Consider the following 26,044-nt stretch of genomic DNA (forward strand, 5'->3'; position numbering starts at 1 on the left):
TATTTTCCTCTTCGATGTAGAGAACCAGAAGTGGAAATGCAGCAGTGCCTTTCCTCCATGCAGCGTTTTGTGTTGTGGAGTCTCATTATTAGTGTGTCATCATCCTCACCTCTAGGTGGATCCTGCTCCATACTACGATGCCTGTGCGTTTGACTCCTGTGCTTGTGACACTGGTGGAGACTGTGAGTGTTTCTGCACTGCTGTGGCTGCTTATGCTGAAGCCTGTAATCAAGCTGGCATCTGTGTACGATGGAGAACCCCAAAGATCTGTCGTGAGTAACCACGATGTAACATAGCTTGTTTAAAAGCTACAATAAGCATACGATTCATGCGGTTCACCTAGGCTAAACTTATTTTTATGACAAAGGGAGAGATGAGAGTATCAGAGTTGCATAGCAAGAAAAAATACCAATTCTTTTAGTTGAAGCACCTATCAGTACTGTAACATCACTATAACATAAAATCTGTATCAGTAATTTATGAATTATAAACATTTGTCATCAGTAACAGCTATATTTCTGCCCTCTGCCTTTTAAAGTTTAAATTTTAAATGCCGCTGAATCATTTCCAGATCAGAGAACTACAATAAATGTCTAAAATCATCAGTATGCTCTCTGAATATCCCAGTCTGGTACGTGTCTATACTAAATACTGTGAGTATTATTATCTTTTCCAGCTCTCTTCTGTGATTACTACAATCCTCCGGGTGAATGTGAATGGCACTACATGCCATGTGGATCTCCGTGTATGAAAACCTGCAGAAACCCATCAGGCAGCTGCTCCTCACTGATGCCTCCTCTAGAAGGTACCAGATGCGGTTTTTAGAAGGTTGAAGATTTAAGATTCAACACATGGATTGTCTTTTTACTGTATTTTTTATAGTTGTTTTTAAAAATTTTTAGTAATATCGCTCATTCAATCACAATGTCAGGTGAACACACAAAAATCTCTGATTGTACCGATTGTTTGGCAATAATGCCAACAAGTAAGAACCCATTTCTTGCTCTGTGTAAACAGCCGCTTGTTTTTCAATTAGGTTGCTATCCAAAATGTCCCCCTGCTCAGCCATACTTTGATGAGGACACAATGACATGTGTTGTAAAGGATCACTGTGGCTGCTACGATAAAGAGGGGAAACACTACAAAAATAATGAAAAAGTACCAACCACCGAAAACTGTCAGGCATGGTAGGTCTCGCACATATCGCATGAGCCAATCAAGGTTCTATACTGTAACTGTGTGACAATTTCAAATCTTACAGTGACACTATATTTCATGTTTTCTGTCTCGAAGTATTTGCGGTTCAATGAACATCCAGTGCCATTACGATGCCCAAGGTATGCCAAAATTCGGAGAAATTGTGGGTTGTAAAAATACATACTTGTGTTAGGTTAATACATTAACTATACCTCGTCCTCTCATTACAGCCTGTACTTGCACATATCATGGAAACAGATATCCCACTGGCAGCACCATCTATAACACAACAGATGGACACGGTAACTGCATCATAGCGGTGTGCGGGAAGAATGGTACCATTGACAAGAGGTCATACCCATGCCCAGTACCCACGACACCTACCAGCCCTCCAACCACCTTTGTTTTTACAACAACCACACCAAGTATGTGCAGGATATTCATTTTGGAAACTGAAGACATATTTAGTTGTATAATGTGACATTTACCACATGACTAACATCTTTATCATGTTTGTCCACAGAGCCACCCACACGCCCAGTCACATGTAATCCTTGTCAATGGTCGCAATGGTATGATACCAGCTTCCCCACACTGGGACCTCAAGGAGGAGACAGTGAAACCTTCGAAAAAATTAGAGAGGCAGGGTACAAGATATGTGACAAGCCAGTCCAGATCGAATGCAGAGCTGAGAAATACCCGAAAATCCCCATTAATCATATTGGACAAGTAGTGGAATGTAGTCTGGCTAGTGGGCTGACATGCAGAAATCAGAACCAATCAGGACCACTGGCCTTGTGCTTAAACTATAAAATCAGAGTTATGTGTTGTGACGATGGTGCATGTCAAACAAAACCTCCTTCTACGTTACCTCCAAGTTCAACCACCAAACCCCCAGCGCCTACAACAACCAAACATGTTACCGAGCCACATTGTCAGGAAAAATCATGCGACTGGTCAAAATGGATTAGTTCTGACTACCCTGAGTATGGTCCTGACGGCGGTGACAATGAAACCATCGCACATATCATCCAGAAAGGATATAAAATCTGTGAGAATCCAGTGGAAGTGGAATGCCAGGGTGTGGACTATCCCGGGGTTCCCCTAAAAACCTTGGACCAAAAAGTGACATGTAACAACAAAGTAGGATTCCTCTGTAGGAACAGCTTACAGTATCCCCCCATATGTCAAAATTATGAAATACGGGTAAAGTGTTGCAAGACAGTGCCATGTAGCACAACGTCAAAACCTACTACACTACCTTCTACTACAACCACCACACCTTCTACCACAACTGAAACAACTACAACTCCACCACCCACAACTACCACAACCACTACACCTTCTACCACAACTGAAACAACTACAACTCCACCACCCACGACTACTACAACCACCACACCTTCTACCACAACTGAAACGACAACTACATCACCAACAACTACTACAACCACTACACCTTCTACCACAACTGAAACAACTACAACTCCACCACCCACAACTACTACAACCACCACACCTTCTACCACAACTGAAACAACTACAACTCCACCACCCACGACTACCACAACCACCACACCTTCTACCACGACTGAAACAACTACAACTCCACCACCCACGACTACCACAACCACCACACCTTCTACCACAACTGAAACAACTACAACTCCACCACCCACAACTACTACAACCACCACACCTTCTACCACAACTGAAACAACTACAACTCCACCACCCACGACTACCACAACCACCACACCTTCTACCACGACTGAAACAACCACAACTCCACCACCCACGACTACCACAACCACCACACCTTCTACCACAACTGAAACGACAACTACGCCACCAAAGACTACCACAACCACTACACCTTCTACCACAACTGAAACAACCACAACTCCACCACCCACGACTACCACAACCACCACACCTTCTACCACAACTGAAACAACCACAACTACACCACCAACAACTACCACAACCACCACACCTTCTACCACAACTGAAACAACCACAACTATGCCACCAACGACTACTTCAATCACTACACCTTCTACAACAACTGAGACAAGTACAACTCATCCACCCATGACTACACTTTGCCCTGGAGGACATGATATGACATGTGGCTGGACAGACTGGATCAATCTTGGCAAGCCCACACCTGGCCCTGATGGAGGAGATGATGAATCCATCCAGAAGATAATCTCTGCTGGTTATCATGTGTGCTCAGCTCCTGAAGAAGTCAAGTGTAGAGCTGTTTCTCAACCAAATGTTTCCCTGTCACTGGTGGGACAAGCTGTGACTTGCAAAAAAGATGTTGGTCTTATCTGCATCAACAAAGACCAAGGCCTTCAGCGACAGTGTTTGGATTATGAGGTTAAATTTAAATGCTGTGGATGTCCAACTCCTTCCACTACAGCCCCAAGTCCAACCACTACAACCACCACACCTTCTACCACAACTGAAACAACAACTACTGCAACCACCACACCAACTCCAACAACCTCAACAACTACAACAACCACCACACCTTCTACCACAACTGAAACAACAACTCAAACTCCCACAACTACAACGACTACGCCTTCTACCACAACTACAACTCGGCCACCTACAACTACACCTTGCCCTGGAGGACATGATATGACATGTGGCTGGACAGATTGGATCAATGTTGGCAAGCCCACACCTGGCCCTGATGGAGGATATGATAAATCCATCCAGAACATAAGTTCCTCTGGTCATGGATGCCCGGCTCCTGAAGAAGTCCAGTGTAGAGCTGTTATGTACAAAAAATTACCCATGTCACAGTTGGGTCAAAATGTGACTTGCAACAAAGATGTTGGTCTCAAATGCATCAACAAACAACAAGGACAGAACCAACAGTGTCTTGAGTATGAGATTAAATTCAAATGCTGTGGGTGTCCACCAACTCCTTCCACTACAGTTCCACCTTCAACACCTACAACGACCACACCATCTACCACAACTGAAACAACAACTACTGCAACCACCACACCAACTCCAACAACCTCAACAACTACAACGACCACACCTTCTACCACAACTGAAACAACAACTACTGCAACCACCACACCATCTACCACAACTGAAACAACAACTACTGCAACCACCACACCAACTCCAACAACCTCAACAACTACAACGACCACACCATCTACCACAACTGAAACAACAACTCAACCTCCCACAACTACAACGACTACGCCTTCTACCACAACTACAACTCAGCCACCTACAACTACACCTTGCCCTGGAGGACATGATATGACATGTGGCTGGACAGATTGGATCAGTGTTGGCAAGCCCACACCTGGCCCTGATGGAGGATATGATAAATCCATCCAGAGCATAAGTTCCTCTGGTCATGGATGCCCGGCTCCTGAAGAAGTCCAGTGTAGAGCTGTTATGTACAAAAAATTACCCATGTCACAGTTGGGTCAAAATGTGACTTGCAACAAAGATGTTGGTCTCACATGCATCAACAAACAACAAGGGCAGAACCAACAGTGTCTTGAGTATGAGATTAAATTTAAATGCTGTGGGTGTCCACCAACTCCTTCCACTACAGTTCCACCTTCAACACCTACAACAACTACAACGACCACACCATCTACCACAACTGAAACAACAACTACTGCAACCACCACACCAACTCCAACAACCTCAACAACTACAACCACCACACCTTCTACCACAACTGAAACAACAACTACTACAACCACCACACCAACTCCAACAACCTCAACAACTACTACAACCACCACACCTTCTACCACAACTGAAACAACAACTCAAACTCCCACAACTACTACAACGACTACACCTTCTACCACAACTACAACTCAGCCACCTACAACTACACCTTGCCCTGGAGGACATGATATGACATGTGGCTGGACAGATTGGATCAATGTTGGCAAGCCCACACCTGGCCCTGATGGTGGATATGATAAATCCATCCAGAAGATAATCTCTGCTGGTTATCATGTGTGCTCAGCTCCTGAAGAAGTCCAAGTGTAGAGCTGTTTCTCAACCAAATGTTTCCCATGTCACTGGTGGGACAAGCTGTGACTTGCAAAAAAGATGTTGGTCTTATCTGCATCAACAAAGACCAAGGCCTTCAGCGACAGTGTTTGGATTATGAGGTTAAATTTAAATGCTGTGGATGTCCAACTCCTTCCACTACAGCTCCAAGTCCAACCACTGCAACCACCACACCTTCTACCACAACTGAAACAACAACTCAACCTCCCACAACTACAATGACTACACCTTCTACCACAACTACAACTCGGCCACCTACAACTACACCTTGCCCTGGAGGACATGATATGACATGTGGCTGGACAGATTGGATCAATCTTGGCAAGCCCACACCTGGCCCTGATGGAGAGGATGATGAAATCCATCCAGAAGATAATCTCTGCTGGTTATCATGTGATGCTCAGCTCCTGAAGAAGTCCAGTGTAGAGCTGTTTCTCAACCAAATGTTTCCCATGTCACTGGTGGGTCAAAATGTGACTTGCAAAAAAGATGTTGGTCTTATCTGCATCAACAAAGACCAAGGCCTTCAGCGACAGTGTTTGGATTATGAGGTTAAATTTAAATGCTGTGGATGTCCAATTCCTTCCACTACAGCTCCAAGTCCCACCACTACAACGACCACACCATCTACCACAACTGAAACAACAACTACTGCAACCACCACACCAACTCCAACAACCTCAACAACTACAACAACCACACCATCTACCACAACTGAAACAACAACTACTACAACCACCACACCTTCTACCACAACTGAAACAACAACTCAACCTCCCACAACTACAATGACTACACCTTCTACCACAACTACAACTCGGCCACCTACAACTACACCTTGCCCTGGAGGACATGATATGACATGTGGCTGGACAGATTGGATCAATGTTGGCAAGCCCACACCTGGCCCTGATGGCGGATATGATAAATCCATCCAGAGCATAAGTTCCTCTGGTCATGGATGCCCGGCTCCTGAAGAAGTCCAGTGTAGAGCTGTTATGTACAAAAAATTACCCATGTCACAGTTGGGTCAAAATGTGACTTGCAACAAAGATGTTGGTCTCACATGCATCAACAAACAACAAGGACAGAACCAACAGTGTCTTGAGTATGAGATTAAATTCAAATGCTGTGGGTGTCCACCAATTCCTTCCACTACAATTCCACCTGCAACACCTACAACAACTACAACGACCACACCATCTACCACAACTGAAACAACAACTACTGCAACCACCACACCAACTCCAACAACCTCAACAACTACAACCACCACACCTTCTACCACAACTGAAACAACTACTACAACCACCACACCAACTCCAACAACCTCAACAACTACTACAACCACCACACCTTCTACCACAACTGAAACAACAACTCAAACTCCCACAACTACTACAACGACCACACCTTCTACCACAACTGAAACAACAACTACTGCAACCACCACACCATCTACCACAACTGAAACAACAACTACTGCAACCACCACACCAACTCCAACAACCTCAACAACTACAACGACCACACCTTCTACCACAACTGAAACAACAACTACTGCAACCACCACACCAACTCCAACAACCTCAACAACTACAACGACCACACCTTCTACCACAACTGAAACAACAACTACTGCAACCACCACACCAACTCCAACAACCTCAACAACTACAACGACCACACCTTCTACCACAACTGAAACAACAACTACTGCAACCACCACACCAACTCCAACAACCTCAACAACTACAACGACCACACCTTCTACCACAACTGAAACAACAACTCAAACTCCCACAACTACTACAACGACTACACCTTCTACCACAACTACAACTCAGCCACCTACAACTACACCTTGCCCTGGAGGACATGATATGACATGTGGCTGGACAGATTGGATCAATGTTGGCAAGCCCACACCTGGCCCTGATGGCGGATATGATAAATCCATCCAGAGCATAAGTTCCTCTGGTCATGGATGCCCGGCTCCTGAAGAAGTCCAGTGTAGAGCTGTTATGTACAAAAAATTACCCATGTCACAGTTGGGTCAAAATGTGACTTGCAACAAAGATGTTGGTCTCACATGCATCAACAAACAACAAGGACAGAACCAACAGTGTCTTGAGTATGAGATTAAATTCAAATGCTGTGGGTGTCCACCAATTCCTTCCACTACAGTTCCACCTTCAACACCTACAACTACTACAACGACCACACCATCTACCACAACTGAAACAACAACTACTGCAACCACCACACCAACTCCAACAACCTCAACAACTACAACGACCACACCTTCTACCACAACTGAAACAACAACTACTGCAACCACCACACCATCTACCACAACTGAAACAACAACTACTGCAACCACCACACCAACTCCAACAACCTCAACAACTACAACGACCACACCATCTACCACAACTGAAACAACAACTACTGCAACCACCACACCAACTCCAACAACCTCAACAACTACAACGACCACACCTTCTACCACAACTGAAACAACAACTCAACCTCCCACAACTACAACGACTACGCCTTCTACCACAACTACAACTCAGCCACCTACAACTACACCTTGCCCTGGAGGACATGATATGACATGTGGCTGGACAGATTGGATCAATGTTGGCAAGCCCACACCTGGCCCTGATGGTGGATATGATAAATCCATCCAGAGCATAAGTTCCTCTGGTCATGGATGCCCGGCTCCTGAAGAAGTCCAGTGTAGAGCTGTTATGTACAAAAAATTACCCATGTCACAGTTGGGTCAAAATGTGACTTGCAACAAAGATGTTGGTCTCAAATGCATCAACAAACAACAAGGACAGAACCAACAGTGTCTTGAGTATGAGATTAAATTTAAATGCTGTGGGTGTCCACCAACTCCTTCCACTACAGTTCCACCTTCAACACCTACAACTACTACAACGACCACACCATCTACCACAACTGAAACAACAACTACTGCAACCACCACACCAACTCCAACAACCTCAACAACTACAACGACCACACCTTCTACCACAACTTCTACCACAACTGAAACAACAACTCTGCAACCACCACACACTCCACAACTCAACAACTTCTACCACAACTACAACTCGGCCACCTACAACTACACCTTGCCCTGGAGGACATGATATGACATGTGGCTGGACAGATTGGATCAATGTTGGCAAGCCCACACGTGGCCCTGATGGTGGATATGATAAATCCATCCAGAGCATAAGTTCCTCTGGTCATGGATGCCCGGCTCCTGAAGAAGTCCAGTGTAGAGCTGTTATGTACAAAAAATTACCCATGTCACAGTTGGGTCAAAATGTGACTTGCAACAAAGATGTTGGTCTCACATGCATCAACAAACAACAAGGACAGAACCAACAGTGTCTTGAGTATGAGATTAAATTCAAATGCTGTGGGTGTCCACCAACTCCTTCCACGACAGTACCAACTCCAACAACCACCACACCAACTACAACAACCTCAACAACTACAACCACCAAACCTTCAACAACAACAGAAACAACAACTACTGAAACAAACAAACAAACTCCAACAACATCAACAACTACAACCACACATTCTACCACAACTGAAACAACAACTCAAACCTCCCACAACTACTACAACGACTACGCCTTCTACCACAACTACAACTCGGCCACCTACAACTACACCTTGCCCTGGAGGACATGATATGACATGTGGCTGGACAGATTGGATCAATGTTGGCAAGCCCACACGTGGCCCTGATGGTGGATATGATAAATCCATCCAGAGCATAATCTCTGCTGGTTATCATGTGATGCTCAGCTCCTGAAGAAGTCCAAGTGTAGAGCTGTTATGTACAACCAAATGTTTCCCATGTCACTGGTGGGTCAAGCTGTGACTTGCAAAAAGATGTTGGTCTTCTCTTCATCAAGAAAGACCAAGGCCTTAATCGACAGTGATTTGATTATGTGTTTAAATTTATATGATGTGGATGTACAACTCCTTCCACTACAGCTCCAAGTCCAACCACTGCAACCACCACACCTTCTACCACAACTGAAACAACAACTCAACCTCCCACAACTACAACGACTACACCTTCTACCACAACTACAACTCGGCCACCTACAACTACACCTTGCCCTGGAGGACATGATATGACATGTGGCTGGACAGATTGGATCAGTGTTGGCAAGCCCACACCTGGCCTGATGGTGGATATGATAAATCCATCCAGAGCGCATAAGTTCCTCTGGTCATGGATGCGGCTCCTGAAGAAGTCCAGTGTAGAGCTGTTATGTACAAAAAATTACCCATGTCACAGTTGGGTCAAAATGTGACTTGCAACAAAGATGTTGGTCTCACATGCATCAACAAACAACAAGGACAGAACCAACAGTGTCTTGAGTATGAGATTAAATTCAAATGCTGTGGGTGTCCACCAACTCCTTCCACGACAGTACCAACTCCAACAACCACCACACCAACTTCAACAACCTCAACAACTACAACCACCACACCTTCTACCACAACTGAAACAACAACTACTGCAACCACCACACCAACTCCAACAACCTCAACAACTACAACCACCACACCTTCTACCACAACTGAAACAACAACTCAAACTCCCACAACTACTACAACGACTACACCTTCTACCACAACTACAACTCAGCCACCTACAACTACACCTTGCCCTGGAGGACATGATATGACATGTGGCTGGACAGACTGGATCAATCTTGGCAAGCCCACACCTGGCCCTGATGGAGGAGATGATGAATCCATCCAGAAGATAATCTCTGCTGGTTATCATGTGTGCTCAGCTCCTGAAGAAGTCAAGTGTAGAGCTGTTTCTCAACCAAATGTTTCCCTGTCACTGGTGGGACAAGCTGTGACTTGCAAAAAAGATGTTGGTCTTATCTGCATCAACAAAGACCAAGGCCTTCAGCGACAGTGTTTGGATTATGAGGTTAAATTTAAATGCTGTGGATGTCCAACTCCTTCCACTACAGCTCCAAGTCCAACCACTGCAACCACCACACCTTCTACCACAACTGAAACAACAACTCAACCTCCCACAACTACAATGACTACACCTTCTACCACAACTACAACTCGGCCACCTACAACTACACCTTGCCCTGGAGGACATGATATGACATGTGGCTGGACAGATTGGATCAGTGTTGGCAAGCCACACCTGGCCCTGATGGCGGATATGATAAATCCATCCAGAGCATAAGTTCCTCTGGTCATGGATGCCCGGCTCCTGAAGAAGTCCAGTGTAGAGCTGTTATGTACAAAAAATTACCCATGTCACAGTTGGGTCAAAATGTGACTTGCAACAAAGATGTTGGTCTCAAATGCATCAACAAACAACAAGGGCAGAACCAACTGTGTCTTGAGTATGAGATTAAATTCAAATGCTGTGGGTGTCCACCAATTCCTTCCACTACAGTTCCACCTTCAACACCTACAACTACTACAACGACCACACCTTCTACCACAACTGAAACAACAACTACTGCAACCACCACACCAACTCCAACAACCTCAACAACTACAACGACCACATCTTCTACCACAACTGAAACAACAACTACTGCAACCACCACACCATCTACCACAACTGAAACAACAACTACTGCAACCACCACACCAACTCCAACAACCTCAACAACTACAACGACCACACCTTCTACCACAACTGAAACAACAACTACTGCAACCACCACACCAACTCCAACAACCTCAACAACTACAACGACCACACCTTCTACCACAACTGAAACAACAACTCAACCTCCCACAACTACAACGACTACGCCTTCTACCACAGCTACAACTCGGCCACCTACAACTACACCTTGCCCTGGAGGACATGATATGACATGTGGCTGGACAGATTGGATCAATGTTGGCAAGCCCACACGTGGCCCTGATGGTGGATATGATAAATCCATCCAGAGCATAAGTTCCTCTGGTCATGGATGCCCGGCTCCTGAAGAAGTCCAGTGTAGAGCTGTTATGTACAAAAATGTTTACCCATGTCACAGTTGGGTCAAAATGTGACTTGCAACAAAGATGTTGGTCTCACATGCATCAACAAACAACAAGGGCAGAACCAACTGTGTCTTGATATATGAGATTAAATTTAAATGCTGTGGGTGTCCACCAACTCCTTCCACTACAGTTCCACCTTCAACACCTACAACTACTACAACGACCACACCATCTACCACAACTGAAACAACAACTACTGCAACCACCACACCAACTCCAACAACCTCAACAACTACAACGACCACACCTTCTACCACAACTGAAACAACAACTACTGCAACCACCACACCAACTCCAACAACCTCAACAACTACAACGACCACACCTTCTACAACTGAAACAACAACTCAGCCTCCCACAACTACAACGACTCGCCTTCTACCACAACTACAACTCGGCCTACAACTACACCTTGCCTGGAGGACATGATATGACATGTGGCTGGACAGATTGGATCAATGTTGGCAAGCCCACGTGGCCCTGATGGTGGATATGATAAATCCATCCAGAGCATAAGTTCCTCTGGTCATGGATGCTCGGCTCCTGAAGAAGTCCAGTGTAGAGCTGTTATGTACAAAAATTACCCATGTCACAGTTGGGTCAAAATGTGACTTGCAACAAAGATGTTGGTCTCACATGCATCAACAAACAACAAGGACAGAACCAACAGTGTCTTGAGTATGAGATTAAATTCAAATGCTGTGGGTGTCCACCAACTCCTTCCACGACAGTACCAACTCCAACAACCACCACACCAACTTCAACAACCTCAACAACTACAACCACACCATCTACCACAACTGAAACAACAACTACTGCAACCACCACACCAACTCCAACAACCTCAACAACTACAACCACCACACCTTCTACCACAACTGAAACAACAACTCAAACTCCCACAACTACTACAACGACTACACCTTCTACCACAACTACAACTCAGCCACCTACAACTACACCTTGCCCTGGAGGACATGATATGACATGTGGCTGGACAGACTGGATCAATCTTGGCAAGCCCACACCTGGCCCTGATGGAGGAGATGATGAATCCATCCAGAAGATAATCTCTGCTGGTTATCATGTGTGCTCAGCTCCTGAAGAAGTCAAGTGTAGAGCTGTTTCTCAACCAAATGTTTCCCTGTCACTGGTGGGACAAGCTGTGACTTGCAAAAAAGATGTTGGTCTTATCTGCATCAACAAAGACCAAGGCCTTCAGCGACAGTGTTTGGATTATGAGGTTAAATTTAAATGCTGTGGATGTCCAACTCCTTCCACTACAGCTCCAAGTCCAACCACTGCAACCACCACACCTTCTACCACAACTGAAACAACAACTCAACCTCCCACAACTACAATGACTACACCTTCTACCACAACTACAACTCGGCCACCTACAACTACACCTTGCCCTGGAGGACATGATATGACATGTGGCTGGACAGATTGGATCAATGTTGGCAAGCCCACACCTGGCCCTGATGGCGGATATGATAAATCCATCCAGAGCATAAGTTCCTCTGGTCATGGATGCCCGGCTCCTGAAGAAGTCCAGTGTAGAGCTGTTATGTACAAAAAATTACCCATGTCACAGTTGGGTCAAAATGTGACTTGCAACAAAGATGTTGGTCTCACATGCATCAACAAACAACAAGGGCAGAACCAACTGTGTCTTGAGTATGAGATTAAATTCAAATGCTGTGGGTGTCCACCAACTCCTTCCACTACAATTCCACCTTCAACACCTACAACAACTACAACGACCACACCTTCTACCACAACTGAAACAACAACTACTGCAACCACCACACCAACTCCAACAACCTCAACAACTACAACGACCACACCTTCTACCACAACTGAAACAACAACTACTGCAACCACCACACCATCTACCACAACTGAAACAACAACTACTGCAACCACCACACCAACTCCAACAACCTCAACAACTACAACCACCACACCATCTACCACAACTGAAACAACAACTACTGCAACCACCACACCAACTCCAACAACCTCAACAACTACTACAACCACCACACCTTCTACCACAACTGAAACAACAACTCAAACTCCCACAACTACTACAACGACTACACCATCTACCACAACTACAACTCAGCCACCTACAACTACACCTTGCCCTGGAGGACATGATATGACATGTGGCTGGACAGATTGGATCAATGTTGGCAAGCCCACACCTGGCCCTGATGGAGGAGATGATGAATCCATCCAGAAGATAATCTCTGCTGGTTATCATGTGTGCTCAGCTCCTGAAGAAGTCAAGTGTAGAGCTGTTTCTCAACCAAATGTTTCCCTGTCACTGGTGGGACAAGCTGTGACTTGCAAAAAAGATGTCGGTCTTATCTGCATCAACAAAGACCAAGGCCTTCAGCGACAGTGTTTGGATTATGAGGTTAAATTTAAATGCTGTGGATGTCCAACTCCTTCCACTACAGCTCCAAGTCCAACTACTACAACCACCACACCTTCTACCACAACTGAAACAACAACTACTACAACCACCACACCCTCTACCACAACTGAAACAACAACTCAACCACCCACAACTACTACAACGACTACGCCTTCTACCACAACTACAACTACAACTCGGCCACCTACAACTACACCTTGCCCTGGAGGACATGATATGACATGTGGCTGGACAGATTGGATCAATGTTGGCAAGCCCACACCTGGCCCTGATGGTGGATATGATAAAACCATCCAGAGCATAAGTTCCTCTGGTCATGGATGCCCGGCTCCTGAAGAAGTCCAGTGTAGAGCTGTTATGTACAAAAAATTACCCATGTCACAGTTGGGTCAAAATGTGACTTGCAACAAAGATGTTGGTCTCACATGCATCAACAAACAACAAGGGCAGAACCAACAGTGTCTTGAGTATGAGATTAAATTCAAATGCTGTGGGTGTCCACCAACTCCTTCCACGACAGTACCAACTCCAACAACCACCACACCATCTACCACAACTAAAACAACCAGTACAACTCGACCACCTACAACTACTACTACAATCACGACAACTTCTACCACAACTGAAGAACCAGTAGTGACAGGAGGAACCAGTCAACCATCTACTGGAAGACTTTGCCATTGTATTCATAATGGTGTAGTCTTCCTTCCTGGTAAGTTCTGATTAGTAAAGACTGGGGCTACCCTGAATACAATTTTTTGGGCTCCAGAGCTTTCGTAGTAATCAACAGAGAATATTCAAAACTCCGGCCAGGGGTGGGGGGCATTGGAAAGCGGGTGCAGCTGAGCATGACTGTACTATTTATTTATTTATTTATTTTAATTATTTAAAATGGGTAAAATCTTTTGTTTGGTTGTTGAGCTGCATGCCCCACCTTGCCTCCATTTTCTTTTCTTCTCTGTTTAATTATGAGACGAGATTTAGCAGACTAGCGCACCCCCCAGTCCCTCCAACTCCCCCAGTGCTAGGAGACTGCCAAATTAAGGGTCAGTGTGAGTATTTTGGGACCACTTAACAGCTGCTGCTGCTGCTGCTGCTGTGGTAGCTCTAACTAACTGGACAGACTGTTCGTCAGGAGGAGAGCAGCTCCAGAGACGATCCTTCAGCACTGTATCTAACCTATGTAATGGCAGCAACAGAAAGTTTGCTGATCCGGCAGGGAGTTAGGGTAGTCCGGGATCACATCTATTTCAGAAACCACTCCGAATTTCAGAACACAACTTATACACTAAGTCTAGCGTACTCCAAACCATTCTGAACTAGACAGATATTTCTATTGAACAATTAATCTCACCGAAAACTTAAGTTTCAGGTTCTATTTTCATTGCTTTGACAAAGTCTGTTGACATTGGAACAACAATTCAGGGTTGGAAACTTTAGCCATCAAACAATCAGAGGAGTAAAGGAAGGTTAACGGGCAAACATTTTGTCCATAGTTAACAACCTTCACAGTTTACAAATTGACTTCCTTGTTCAGTGCTTACCTGCTTAGTGGATTTATGCACTCAGGGTTTTCCTGTGTAGTGAGGGATTATTCAGGCTACTCTCATAAAAATGCGTGACACAAAGTCTCAACAATGCATTATGTAGTGGTGAACACGAAATGTGTTGAAATAATATGCTGCCAACACGAAAACAATGCTGATGCAAAGTGAATTAGGATCTTTTGTTTCGGTCTACACACAAATTAAGTATCAAGAATGAGAAGGTTAACATAGGGTGGCTGGGAGGGGTTGTGGATGGGTCAAACAAACACAGACTTTTAATCAGGTGACTGCTGTTCATGTCCTGTGTGAAACCAAATGTCAATGTTGTTATGTCACTTTATGTAACTACACAAAGTACTTCACATAGGTACTTCCCATGACGGTGCAAAGCAAGTTAGTTTACATCACTTACGACCCGTACATAGTTATTTTAACTGACCTCTTCCTCAACTTAACAAAGTATTTTTTGTTCTCTAAAGCTAACCAAGTGTTTTTTTCTTTTCTAACCCTAACCAAACTGCTACTGTTTCACAACGAAATTGCAACCCTTGGTAATAGCGTTTTTTTTTTTTATACGTGTTCCCATCACCCACGGAATTCATGGTCCAGTGTCCACTAGTTTTTTTATGGTAATGAAACCAAGGTTGTAATCAACTGTAGTTTTCCTTTAATCATGTTTTTTTTTAATGATTTTGTAAGCATAGCCTGCAAATATATTGGCCTTCAGCATTGGCAAAAAAAAAAGCACACCCACTTTATATGAGACAATGGTCACATTAACTACATTACTGCATTGCTAGGGTTAAGCTCAATACTTAGATAAAATGAGTGTCTGGTACAGCTACTGTATTTAATTTAGGTACGAGTGTTATCTGAGTAAAATGTGTCAATATTCGTATGTCATGGGGGAAATCCTCTTTTGTGTGAGTGTATACTCATTCAACGGTTTGTAAAATATCCTACAAAAATGTATACAGAGTTTGTATGATATCCTACAAATCAGTGCTCCACAAATGACATTGTGTACTTAACGTAAAGTTACTCAATTAACATTTAGTTACAAAGGTTAGGTTTAGGCCAGTACAGTTGGTATGGTTAGTTTCATGCAAAAGAAACATGACATACGAATTTGAATCATTCCTTAAAATGATTCAAATTTCACACGGTTCTGAAGACCAGCCTTCTGGAAAAGTCTCAGGGAAAGTCCTTGGTTTTGTTACCCATCCACCCCATCCCTGTCAAAGTGCCTCCTTACTGAATCGCTGGCGACCGCTTCCATCTTTACTCCCACCAGCACACTGGTAATCGCAGCCTTTCAAAATAGAGGGGAATTCATTTTGGCACACAACATTTGCACAGCTTTTCTTTTTTTTTTCTTTAAAACCACTGACAGGTGAAGTAAATAACTTTCATTATTTTGTTCCAAAGCATTGATCTTTTGGGAAACCTTTAGTTCTGGCATTCATGTGGGTACCACCTGACATGTTCCACCCACTCAAACACCGTTGCAGGCCTCAAAGTGTCAACCTGGCCTCCAAATTCCCCAGATCCCAATCTGAATGAGCACCTGTGGCACATGCCATTAACCCACCACACAACTCACTGGACTAAAGGGATCTGCCGCCAATGCACTGGTGCCAGACACCGCAGGACACTCCCAGAGATCCTGTGTCCATGCCTCGACAGGTCAGAGCCAAGTCCGATCCAAGGAGGCCCCGCCTTGGATTAGGGGTACATCTGGGGTACCGGCACATCACAAGAATCATTCACGGGTCATTTCTAAACAGTTTTTGTAGTGCGGCATGGTGCTTTTTTCTGCTGGGGGGCCACTGCCATTGGGGAGTACTGTTGCCATGAGGGGGGGTACTTGGTCTGCAACGGTGGTTGAGTGGGCGGAACATGTCATCCACGTGAATGCCAGAACCAAAGGTTTCTCAGTAGAACAATGCATTGGAACACAATAATCAAAGTTATTCACTTCACCTGTCAGTGGTTTGAATGTTTTGGCTGATCAGTGTATATATCGTGCATGTATCTGTGTGATGTAATATCATATATGTGATATGTGACACTCTTTTTCATCAATCTTCCTGTGCATCATTTTCAGACTCTATCGTCTACAATGAGACAGACGAAGATGGCTACTGTTACACAGGATACTGCAATCACAACTGCGTCGTTGAACCTAGACACCACAAATGTTCTGAGATAGGGTGTTCTTATCTAACACCTCCGCGACAGGTGCATCTTTAATTTCCATTATACACACACTTTTAACTTTGTTAAGCAGCACTGCTCAATCCCTTAAATTCTATCAGTACATTTGAAATATGGGTTTTGCATGACGAATTGATATGGTATTCTTTGACAGTGACCACTTTTTCTTTTTTCTTTAATTCCAATCCATGATTGCCTTCACAGGATGGTGAAAGCTGGAAAGAGAAAGACTGTCGTGTAGGAACATGTGTTAATGGCAGTGTTACCCATTCACCGCTCGTTTGTCCAACTCCAAAGCCTGTAGTGTGTGCAAATAACTTCGCTCCTGTAAAAGTGTACGATGATGATGGATGCTGCTACCACTATGAATGCCAATGTAAGTATGACCCACTGTAAAATTTTGCAGGGTTGAACATGCAAATGCATTTTACCTTTATATTTTGCTTTGATACCAGATGAATTAAAAAGTCATTTTCAATATATGTATCTTAAGGTATCTGCTACGGCTGGGGGGACCCTCATTATGTCACCTTCGATGGAACCTACTATGGTTTTCAAGGCAACTGTTCCTACTGGCTGGTGAAAGAGATCTACCCCAAATACAACTTCAGTGTTTCCATCTATAACCAATACTGTGGTGCAGTTGACGGCTTGTCCTGTCCTAAGGCCATCACTGTCTTTTACCAAAACTTCAGGATCTTTATCACACAGAGGCATATCAATAGCACTTTCATAAATGAGGTAATTAAATGGCACTGTTAATTTTCTCCATTTTTAATTCAAACTCTTATCTGAGCATTGACTCCCCTTTTTTCCCTCAGTGCAAATGCATACCTGACAAGATCCCAAGTTGTAAAACTGTCCAAAGAAGGGCTGACTGTAGGTGCACTGAAAACTTACAAAGTTTGTTAAGGGTTATTTCTAACATGTACATCCTTTTTGTTTTAGATTACTGTGAATGACAAGCATGTAAGTCTTGCATACCAGAATGCTGACTTCCGTATAGCCACCACCGGTATTGACACAGTGCTTGTCATCCCTAAAATCGGAGCCAGGATCACCTTCTCAGGCCTCATATTCAGCATCTACTTGCCCTACAGCAAATTTAACGGCAACACCTGGGGACAGTGTGGTAAGTCCTGCATTAGAAATGAATAGCATCTTACTCAGGCGTGTAACGATTTAAGGTTTTAACGTTTTAAGCCACAATTCATAAAATGTGGGTTTTATTTAATCAATTTTAAGTACACAAACACACCGAGGTAGAATTACTTGTTCCACAAGCATTAAAGACAAATTAAATCATACATTGTAACTGGTTCAAGTTTCTCAGGGTCTTGTTCACGAGCGAGGGTAGAATGAATGAGATGGATTGGCGGTTTGGTGCAGCATCTGCAGTGATGTGTGCACTGTGCCGGACCGTCGTGGTGAAGAGGGAGCTGCGCTGGTAGGCAAAACTTTCGATTTACTGGTCCATCTACGTCCCAACCCTCACCTATGGTCATGAGCTCTGGGTAGTGACTGAAAGAATGAGGTCGCAGATACAAGCAGCTGAAACAAGTTTCCTCCGTGGGGTGGCTGGGCTCAGCCTTAGAGATAGCTATGAGATAGCTATGTTTTCTGTAATGTAGTCTGCCATGATGATGGTGAAGTTCTCTGTTGCACGAGAGGTCGACCTATCTGTAGTTAAAGCAAAGAATAATGTATTGCTGAAATACTGCTGCAGTGCAGTCTTTACTTCGTCATAAAGTTTGACTGAAATGCGGTAGGCTTGGGACTTTGCACTGGCGCTCAAGCACACAAAGCAAATGCATGAAAAGGAGTACCAGTGGCATGAAAACCCTGATTTGTATTGGTAATTGCTTAAGCATGGTGCAAGTTAGCTTGTAACATGCGTCTCAAGATATTGGTAAGAGTTACCTGCTGTTGTTTGGGTTTCCGCTGATATCAATGTTGGAATGATGTTTTTGGATATGTGCTAGCATTTGTGAAGTTTTGCCTGCCGCCTGGGGAAGTTTTGTGAAACACTTTTAAAACACTGTGTGTTTGTTTTACTGATGACGTAATTGCCATTCCCATACTCCACTGGATAACCAAAGTCTTCCCACACTGCTGATTTGAATTTGCTTGGGGCGACTGCAATCTTAGTGTTATTAGCAAATATTTTGAAAGCTCCACTTCGTCACTCTGAACAGGCATCACCGTGGCAGTTGGATGGATAGAGTTGGGAAAAACCGTAACACAAAATAAAGAACCGTGACACACAGGCTGTGGAGATTTGTATCACAGGTTCGGTTTTGGTTTGGGAAGTGTTACATCCTTAATCTTATTGAATGTAGTTATCAGTTGATAAATGACATGCATGTTTAAAGAGGTGGAATATTCTGTGTACCTAGTAATTACAACAAACAGAACCTATGATTCTTTTCTGACATTTTCTGACATCAGTATGATTAATTGTTGGAAAGAAAACAGCTCACATTAAAGTGGCCTCTGCATAGTGACTGAGCAGGAACAAGGCAGTGCAGGACTGTCTTGAGTTGTGACATCTGTGACATCGTTTTACTGATGATGGGGGTTTCTCTAGGCACATGTGACAACAACCGGACAGACGACTGCATGTTGCCCAGTGGTAAAATTGATCCTTCATGTCCCGGTATGGCACACGAGTGGCACGATGGTGGCTGTGAAGTTCACCCAAAACCAACACTGGCGCCATCACCTACACCTACTCCCTGTGATACAACCATCTGTGATATCATCAAAAGCAGGTAGGAGGAAAAGGAAGTTCAAACTTAACACCTTGTCATGTTTGGGGCAGACATTAAAATATACACACCATCTTCATAATGTGCATAAATCCACTCTTCCTCAGCGTGTTTGAAGAGTGCCACAAGCTCATTGGCTACAGTCCATTCATCAAGGCCTGTGAGTCGGACATTTGTCACATGCACATCAAGCACATCGGCTGCACCAGCTTACAAATGTATGCTGACTCCTGTGCTGAAGCTGGAGTGTGTATCGACTGGAGGAATGCCACCAAAGGACTCTGCAGTATGCATCCAAAATAATGTTAAAACCAAGCGCTATTACATTTACTTTTAATTTACCAGCAACATCACAGCATAACCTCAACTAAAAAGCCCCATGTTTCTTCTCTCTTTATAGATTATACCTGTGTGAGTCCCAAAGTGTATCAGGCCTGTGGCCCTCTGGTGGAGAACACCTGTGATTCCTGGTACAGCAGCTCACCCTCATGTTGATGATGCTCCTCACAGTCAAACCATTTTCGTTCATTTATGCTTTGGCTTGCACACAACATCAGAGTGTTGCCTTCACACAGTGTTCTGTTGTTTCTACAGGTACAACCAGAAGTTCATCAATACTGTCAATCAGTTCAGTGTCATGCTGAATATGAAACTGGAGGGTTGCTACTGCCCGCCGGGCACCCATCTCCTCTCTTCCAGCTCCAATGAATGTGTGCCCACCTGTGGTAAGAGCACTGCTGCATGACTTTTCTATTGGACTGCTTGTGACAGTGTAAATATGTTGGATTCAAGAATGTGCTGCACTTTTGTGACCAAGTCAAAATCATCTATGTTATTCTATCATCAAAATCACAAGTTTATGGATCAGTTAGTGTCCGGTAGTGAAGAGGAAAGTGAGGGGGCAGAGGGCACGGGAAGCAAACAAGCTCAGCTTTAACGCCATAAGCCCAGGTCTGCACCTCATCAACAATTAATGTTCATGTTTTTAAAATGACAACAATCTATTTCTATCTTTAAAGGGACAGTTCATCCCAAAATCAAAATACATATTTTTCCTCTTACTTGTAGTGCTACTTATCAGTGTAGATAGTTTTGGTGTGAGTTGCCAAGTGTTGGAGATACCGGCCATAGAGACTTCTGTCTTGATGAATTCCTCAAGGGTGTGTGAGTGAAAATGAATGAAAATGACTTTATGCTTTATATCTTTCTCCTTACAGAAATTTGTCGGCTGCCAAATGGAAAATGGAAAAAGGTAAATGATTTGTCTGCACTGTCTTTTTCTGTAACCTTTTGACAAGCCAGTCAGAACTAACTATTCTATGCCTCCTGCCATAATTCATAAATAAATAACTGTGTCCTCAGGCCAACTCAACATGGACAGAAGGCTGTAACGAGTGTATATGTGATGAGGACACACTGCAGTCCATCTGCCGTCCTAGGTCCTGTCCAGCACTGCCGCCTCTCAGCTGTGACCACGAGGGTCAGGTCAAGGTCACTCAAACTGATGGGTGCTGTAAGAAGGAGAAGTGCGGTAAGAGAGCACAGAGAAGGTGGCAGGACCTAATACTGGAATCAGTACGGTATACTGCAATGATATATTTAACACAGTGTGTAGTCCATCCATTTTTTACAAGAGTCTTGAACATATCCCTCAGGGGCAAGTGTGCACCATTAATTTCAGTCCACTATAGGTGCTTGTTTTTACCACTGACAGGCTCAGCTTGTTATTATAATTGTCACACATTATTATGGAAAAGACCCTCAAGAGACATAAAACTTTTTTCTTACCTTTGTTGGTGTGTGTCACCAAGTCTCACTCAAGGAGAAGTCTTGTTCTGAAATCTCACGGACTATTTAAATCAGCTCAAAATTCAACCATGACACCGAAAATCTTTTGGATAACAATAAGCTACTTAAATTTCTCCGTGTAATCCTTTCCATAATGTTGTCAGACACTTCTAATAACAATCTGAGCCTGTCTGTGGCAAAAAAAGGCACTTGTGATAGACATCAATTGATGGTGCACAATTGCCCGTTGGGATTTCATTGCAGCCTGTTTTCACCGCTGTGGCTGCAGTGGTCTCACTCCATACTGGACCAGTTTCACAAAAATTGTTGACTCCATTATTAACTAAAGCCCCACTCACACTGGACTAGTGTTACCTGGGAACACCTGGTAATTTCTAATCATTTTTAATAATTGCGGAGGTAGTCTGTGATCTTAATCCTGTGCAAATCTGCCATGTCCATAATTTGTCATAATTTGTCTGTCATATTTTACCAGACGCAGATAGATAGACAGATACTATAAGTCCCGTACGAATCGGCATCTCTGTATTTTGAAGTCATATTTTGCTTTTCTGTTTTCTCCGCCCCTTGCTCTGAACTTGTGTCCCAGTGAAAGAGTTCCTCCACCCTCGTTCATTCAAGATTCAAGATTCAAGATTCATTTATTTAGTCCCGAAGGAAATTTGTGTTGGACATACACAGGCTGCTACCTAGGACATAACACATAACATAAACAAGAAACACAAGTGCTGACAGTGCAGACATAAGGACATAAAGTGCGGTCGTAAAGTGCATACCTAAAGTCCATACCCACATACTCCATACATACATACAATCATAAAGTGCCTACCTAAGTGCATACATACATACATACATACATACATACATACATTACCGGCCTGTGTTCAACAGGGTAATGGATGGTGGAATGAATGAAAATTTATACGTGTTCAAAAACCTTTTTTTATTTTTTACTGGGATTCTGTAACGTCTGCCAGAGGGTAACAGTTCGTATTCTGAATTTAACACATGAGAGGGGTCCTCAATTATTTTCCTGGCTTGTCTGAGTACAGTGTCTTCAAATATTGCTTGGATTGTGGGGTGCTCCCTCACCCCCATCACTTTCAGTGCACTAAGAGCTAGTCTGTTGATTTGGGACTTTAATTTCACAGTTAAATTTCCAAACCAAACAGAAATTGCATAGCGAAATATACTCTCAATCACAGCACGATAGAAAAGCAACATCACCTTCTGTTGGACACCAAGCACCCTAAGCCTACGTAGAAAGTGAAGTCGCTGCTGGATCCTAGTACACACACTGTTCACATGGACATTCCAAGACAAACTGCTGTCAATATGCACACCCAAATATTTGTATGAATCAACCTGAGCAATATTGACATTATGAATGAGTAATGGAGTATGGTCCCCCACATGACCAGGGTCAAAGACCATTTCTTCTGTTTTTTTTTGTGTTAACAGTGAGGTGGTGGTCCTCACACCACTGTACAAAGTTGTTTACCTCCTGCTTGTACACAGAGGTGTTTATTTCTGTATCCAGTAGACACAGGATGGCAGTGTCATCTGAAAATTTAATGAAAGAAACACTAGGATGACTGCTGATACAGTCATTTGTGTATACCGTAAATAAAGGGGGAGAAGTCACACACCCTTGAGGAACTCCTGTATTAATTGTTTTTGACTGGGATGTTGTCTGGTTCACTCTGACCTGTTGGGTCCTATTGGTTAAAAAAGAGTGATACCATCTGATGATATAAGGGTTAACAGACATCTGTTGAAGTTTACTAAGAAGGATGTGTGGCTGCACTGTGTTAAAGGCGGAGCTGAAGTCAACAAACAGTAATCTGGCATAGGCATTCCACCATTTTCAAGATGTTGCAAAATTGAGTGTGTTATAGTAAGAATTGCGTCATCAGTGCCACGGTTGTATCTATAGGCGAACTGATATGGATCTAACTGTCCGTGTAAGTTTGACTTCAGCTTCCCCACCATCAACTTCTCTAAGCACTTGACTACAATGGAAGTCAAGGCTACAGGTCTGAAGTCATTATTTTCTTGAGGGACAGCTTTTTTGGGAAGAGGAATGATAGTCGCCTTCCTCCATAGAGATGGAACAGTGTGCGAGTCCACTGACCTTTGGTAGACAGGGGCCCAAGCTGTTGTGAGTTCCTCCGCACATGTTTTTAAAAGGAAAGAAGAAATACCATCTGGGCCTGCCGCCTTGTTTGTTTCCAATCTTTTAAATAAGTTTGTAACTTCAGTGTGGTCTATGTCTCCATCTATGTCTCTGAACAGAGTGTGATGTGAAGCTCTGCCCTACTGTTGTGCTGTCCTGTCCTCCTGGTTTTGAGCTGATCACCACTCAGGGAGTCTGCTGTCTCAACACCTCCTGCCGTGAGTGTCACTGTAACTGTAACTGTAACTGTAACTGCAGAGCCAGGTTTCTTTTTTGCCACTGTGATGCAGCACATTTATCATGCATTTATAATCGGTCTGTTTCCTTCACAGGGGTTAAGGATGTGTGTGTTTTTAACAACATCGAATATCAGGTGAGATCTCACATCTGCTGTTGTGAACTGTTGTGAAGGTACGAGAAGACAACACGACAGAAGACAGGAGGGTTTTGTTTAACACATAAACTGTAGGATTGTGTCTTTTTACTACAACCTAAAACTTATATCATCAGAAAAACTTGAAAGGTGTTATAATTAGGGGTGGGTCGATACGAGTAACTCATGATTCGATATTGTGGCGATATTTGGCCGTCGGTAACGATAATATCACGATACATCTGATATCTGCGATATTCGATATATTGCAAGAAATTTCATCAACGATATATCATAATATATGTGACTGGAAAAGAAAAAAATACCCATAAAATGGAAAATGTCTGTAATTATGCATTTATTCCAAAACTTCACACATTTCTGTTGTTGCATCTAGAGTGTGGGTAACCGATTCGAGCCTGATGGGTCCCGACGGTACCTGACAGGTTGGGCCGGGTTTGGTCAAAAATGTATAAATTGTATTCGGGCTCGGGTCGGATTCGATCTACTTTCAGTGAAAATGAAGTGTAAAAATAAATAAAATCCTATTGTCTGTCCTGTTTATTGCTTGGGCACTGTTATTTACGTGACAACACCTGAACATAACACACACACACATGCACTGTTTGTTTCTCCCTCTCCCCTCGCTGGAAGCCTCAGACCTCCCGCCGCCCGCTCCCGTCTCAAACACGGAGGTCTCCCTCTCCGCGGAGCACACGGCGCACGCCCGGCCTGTTAAATAGCCTGTAACCATGACAACTGTGTGACACAAACTCAGTGCTTTAGTGCTTTATTAAATAATGTCGGGCTCGGTTCGGTTTCAGACATAACAAAACAGAATGAACATCAGGTTTGGACAAAAATATGCGGCCCGTGCCGCACTCTAGTTGCATCTGCTCAACTCGTCTTCTTCACCGGCCGCTGCTTACGCCCACTTTACGGCCTTTACCCTCATTTATGGGATTAGCGCCCCCACAAGCAGGGCAGAAGACATTAAGTACTGACGGTGATAACGGGGTGTGTTGTAATAAAATATTGATATTTGCCTTCAGTGTATCGATTATTTATTGCAAGAGAGAGCACAGCAATATATTGCAAAAATGATTTTTTGTCCCACCCCTAGTTATAATCCAACGTATTGTCATAGTACGGTTCGTATGATATCTGACAAATTTGCACCCCACAAATGACGTCACATCGTAACGTACAGTTATGAAATTAACATTAAGTTACAGAGGTTAGATTTAGGAAAATAAACGTGAGGACATACCTTAAAATGACTCAGTTCACTTCTTGTGGGAAAATGTGAGAACAGCCTGGATAATCATGACATTTCTCGACATGTAT

General features: G+C 43.6%; 1 protein-coding gene across 1 annotated transcript in view; it reads left to right on the forward strand.

Moving 5' to 3' along the window:
• Positions 1 to 26,044, forward strand: part of LOC125899603 (mucin-2-like) — a 60,224-nt gene that overhangs the window by 26,153 nt on the left and 8,027 nt on the right. Inside the window, exons 25-44 of the mRNA XM_049594033.1 lie at positions 116 to 272; positions 677 to 805; positions 1,037 to 1,187; positions 1,294 to 1,337; positions 1,428 to 1,622; positions 1,721 to 1,844; positions 2,076 to 3,274; positions 13,830 to 14,519; positions 17,462 to 17,595; positions 17,776 to 17,947; positions 18,065 to 18,312; positions 18,520 to 18,703; positions 20,159 to 20,342; positions 20,447 to 20,625; positions 20,740 to 20,809; positions 20,934 to 21,064; positions 21,557 to 21,591; positions 21,702 to 21,870; positions 24,444 to 24,542; positions 24,657 to 24,697. Of these exons, the coding sequence (XP_049449990.1) occupies positions 116 to 272; positions 677 to 805; positions 1,037 to 1,187; positions 1,294 to 1,337; positions 1,428 to 1,622; positions 1,721 to 1,844; positions 2,076 to 3,274; positions 13,830 to 14,519; positions 17,462 to 17,595; positions 17,776 to 17,947; positions 18,065 to 18,312; positions 18,520 to 18,703; positions 20,159 to 20,342; positions 20,447 to 20,625; positions 20,740 to 20,809; positions 20,934 to 21,064; positions 21,557 to 21,591; positions 21,702 to 21,870; positions 24,444 to 24,542; positions 24,657 to 24,697 (4,335 nt within the window). The remainder of the gene's footprint in view (positions 1 to 115; positions 273 to 676; positions 806 to 1,036; positions 1,188 to 1,293; positions 1,338 to 1,427; positions 1,623 to 1,720; positions 1,845 to 2,075; positions 3,275 to 13,829; positions 14,520 to 17,461; positions 17,596 to 17,775; positions 17,948 to 18,064; positions 18,313 to 18,519; positions 18,704 to 20,158; positions 20,343 to 20,446; positions 20,626 to 20,739; positions 20,810 to 20,933; positions 21,065 to 21,556; positions 21,592 to 21,701; positions 21,871 to 24,443; positions 24,543 to 24,656; positions 24,698 to 26,044) is intronic.

Source organism: Epinephelus fuscoguttatus, linkage group LG2 (assembly GCF_011397635.1).
Source record: "Epinephelus fuscoguttatus linkage group LG2, E.fuscoguttatus.final_Chr_v1".
In the NCBI taxonomy this organism is placed as follows: Eukaryota; Metazoa; Chordata; class Actinopteri; order Perciformes; family Serranidae; genus Epinephelus; species Epinephelus fuscoguttatus.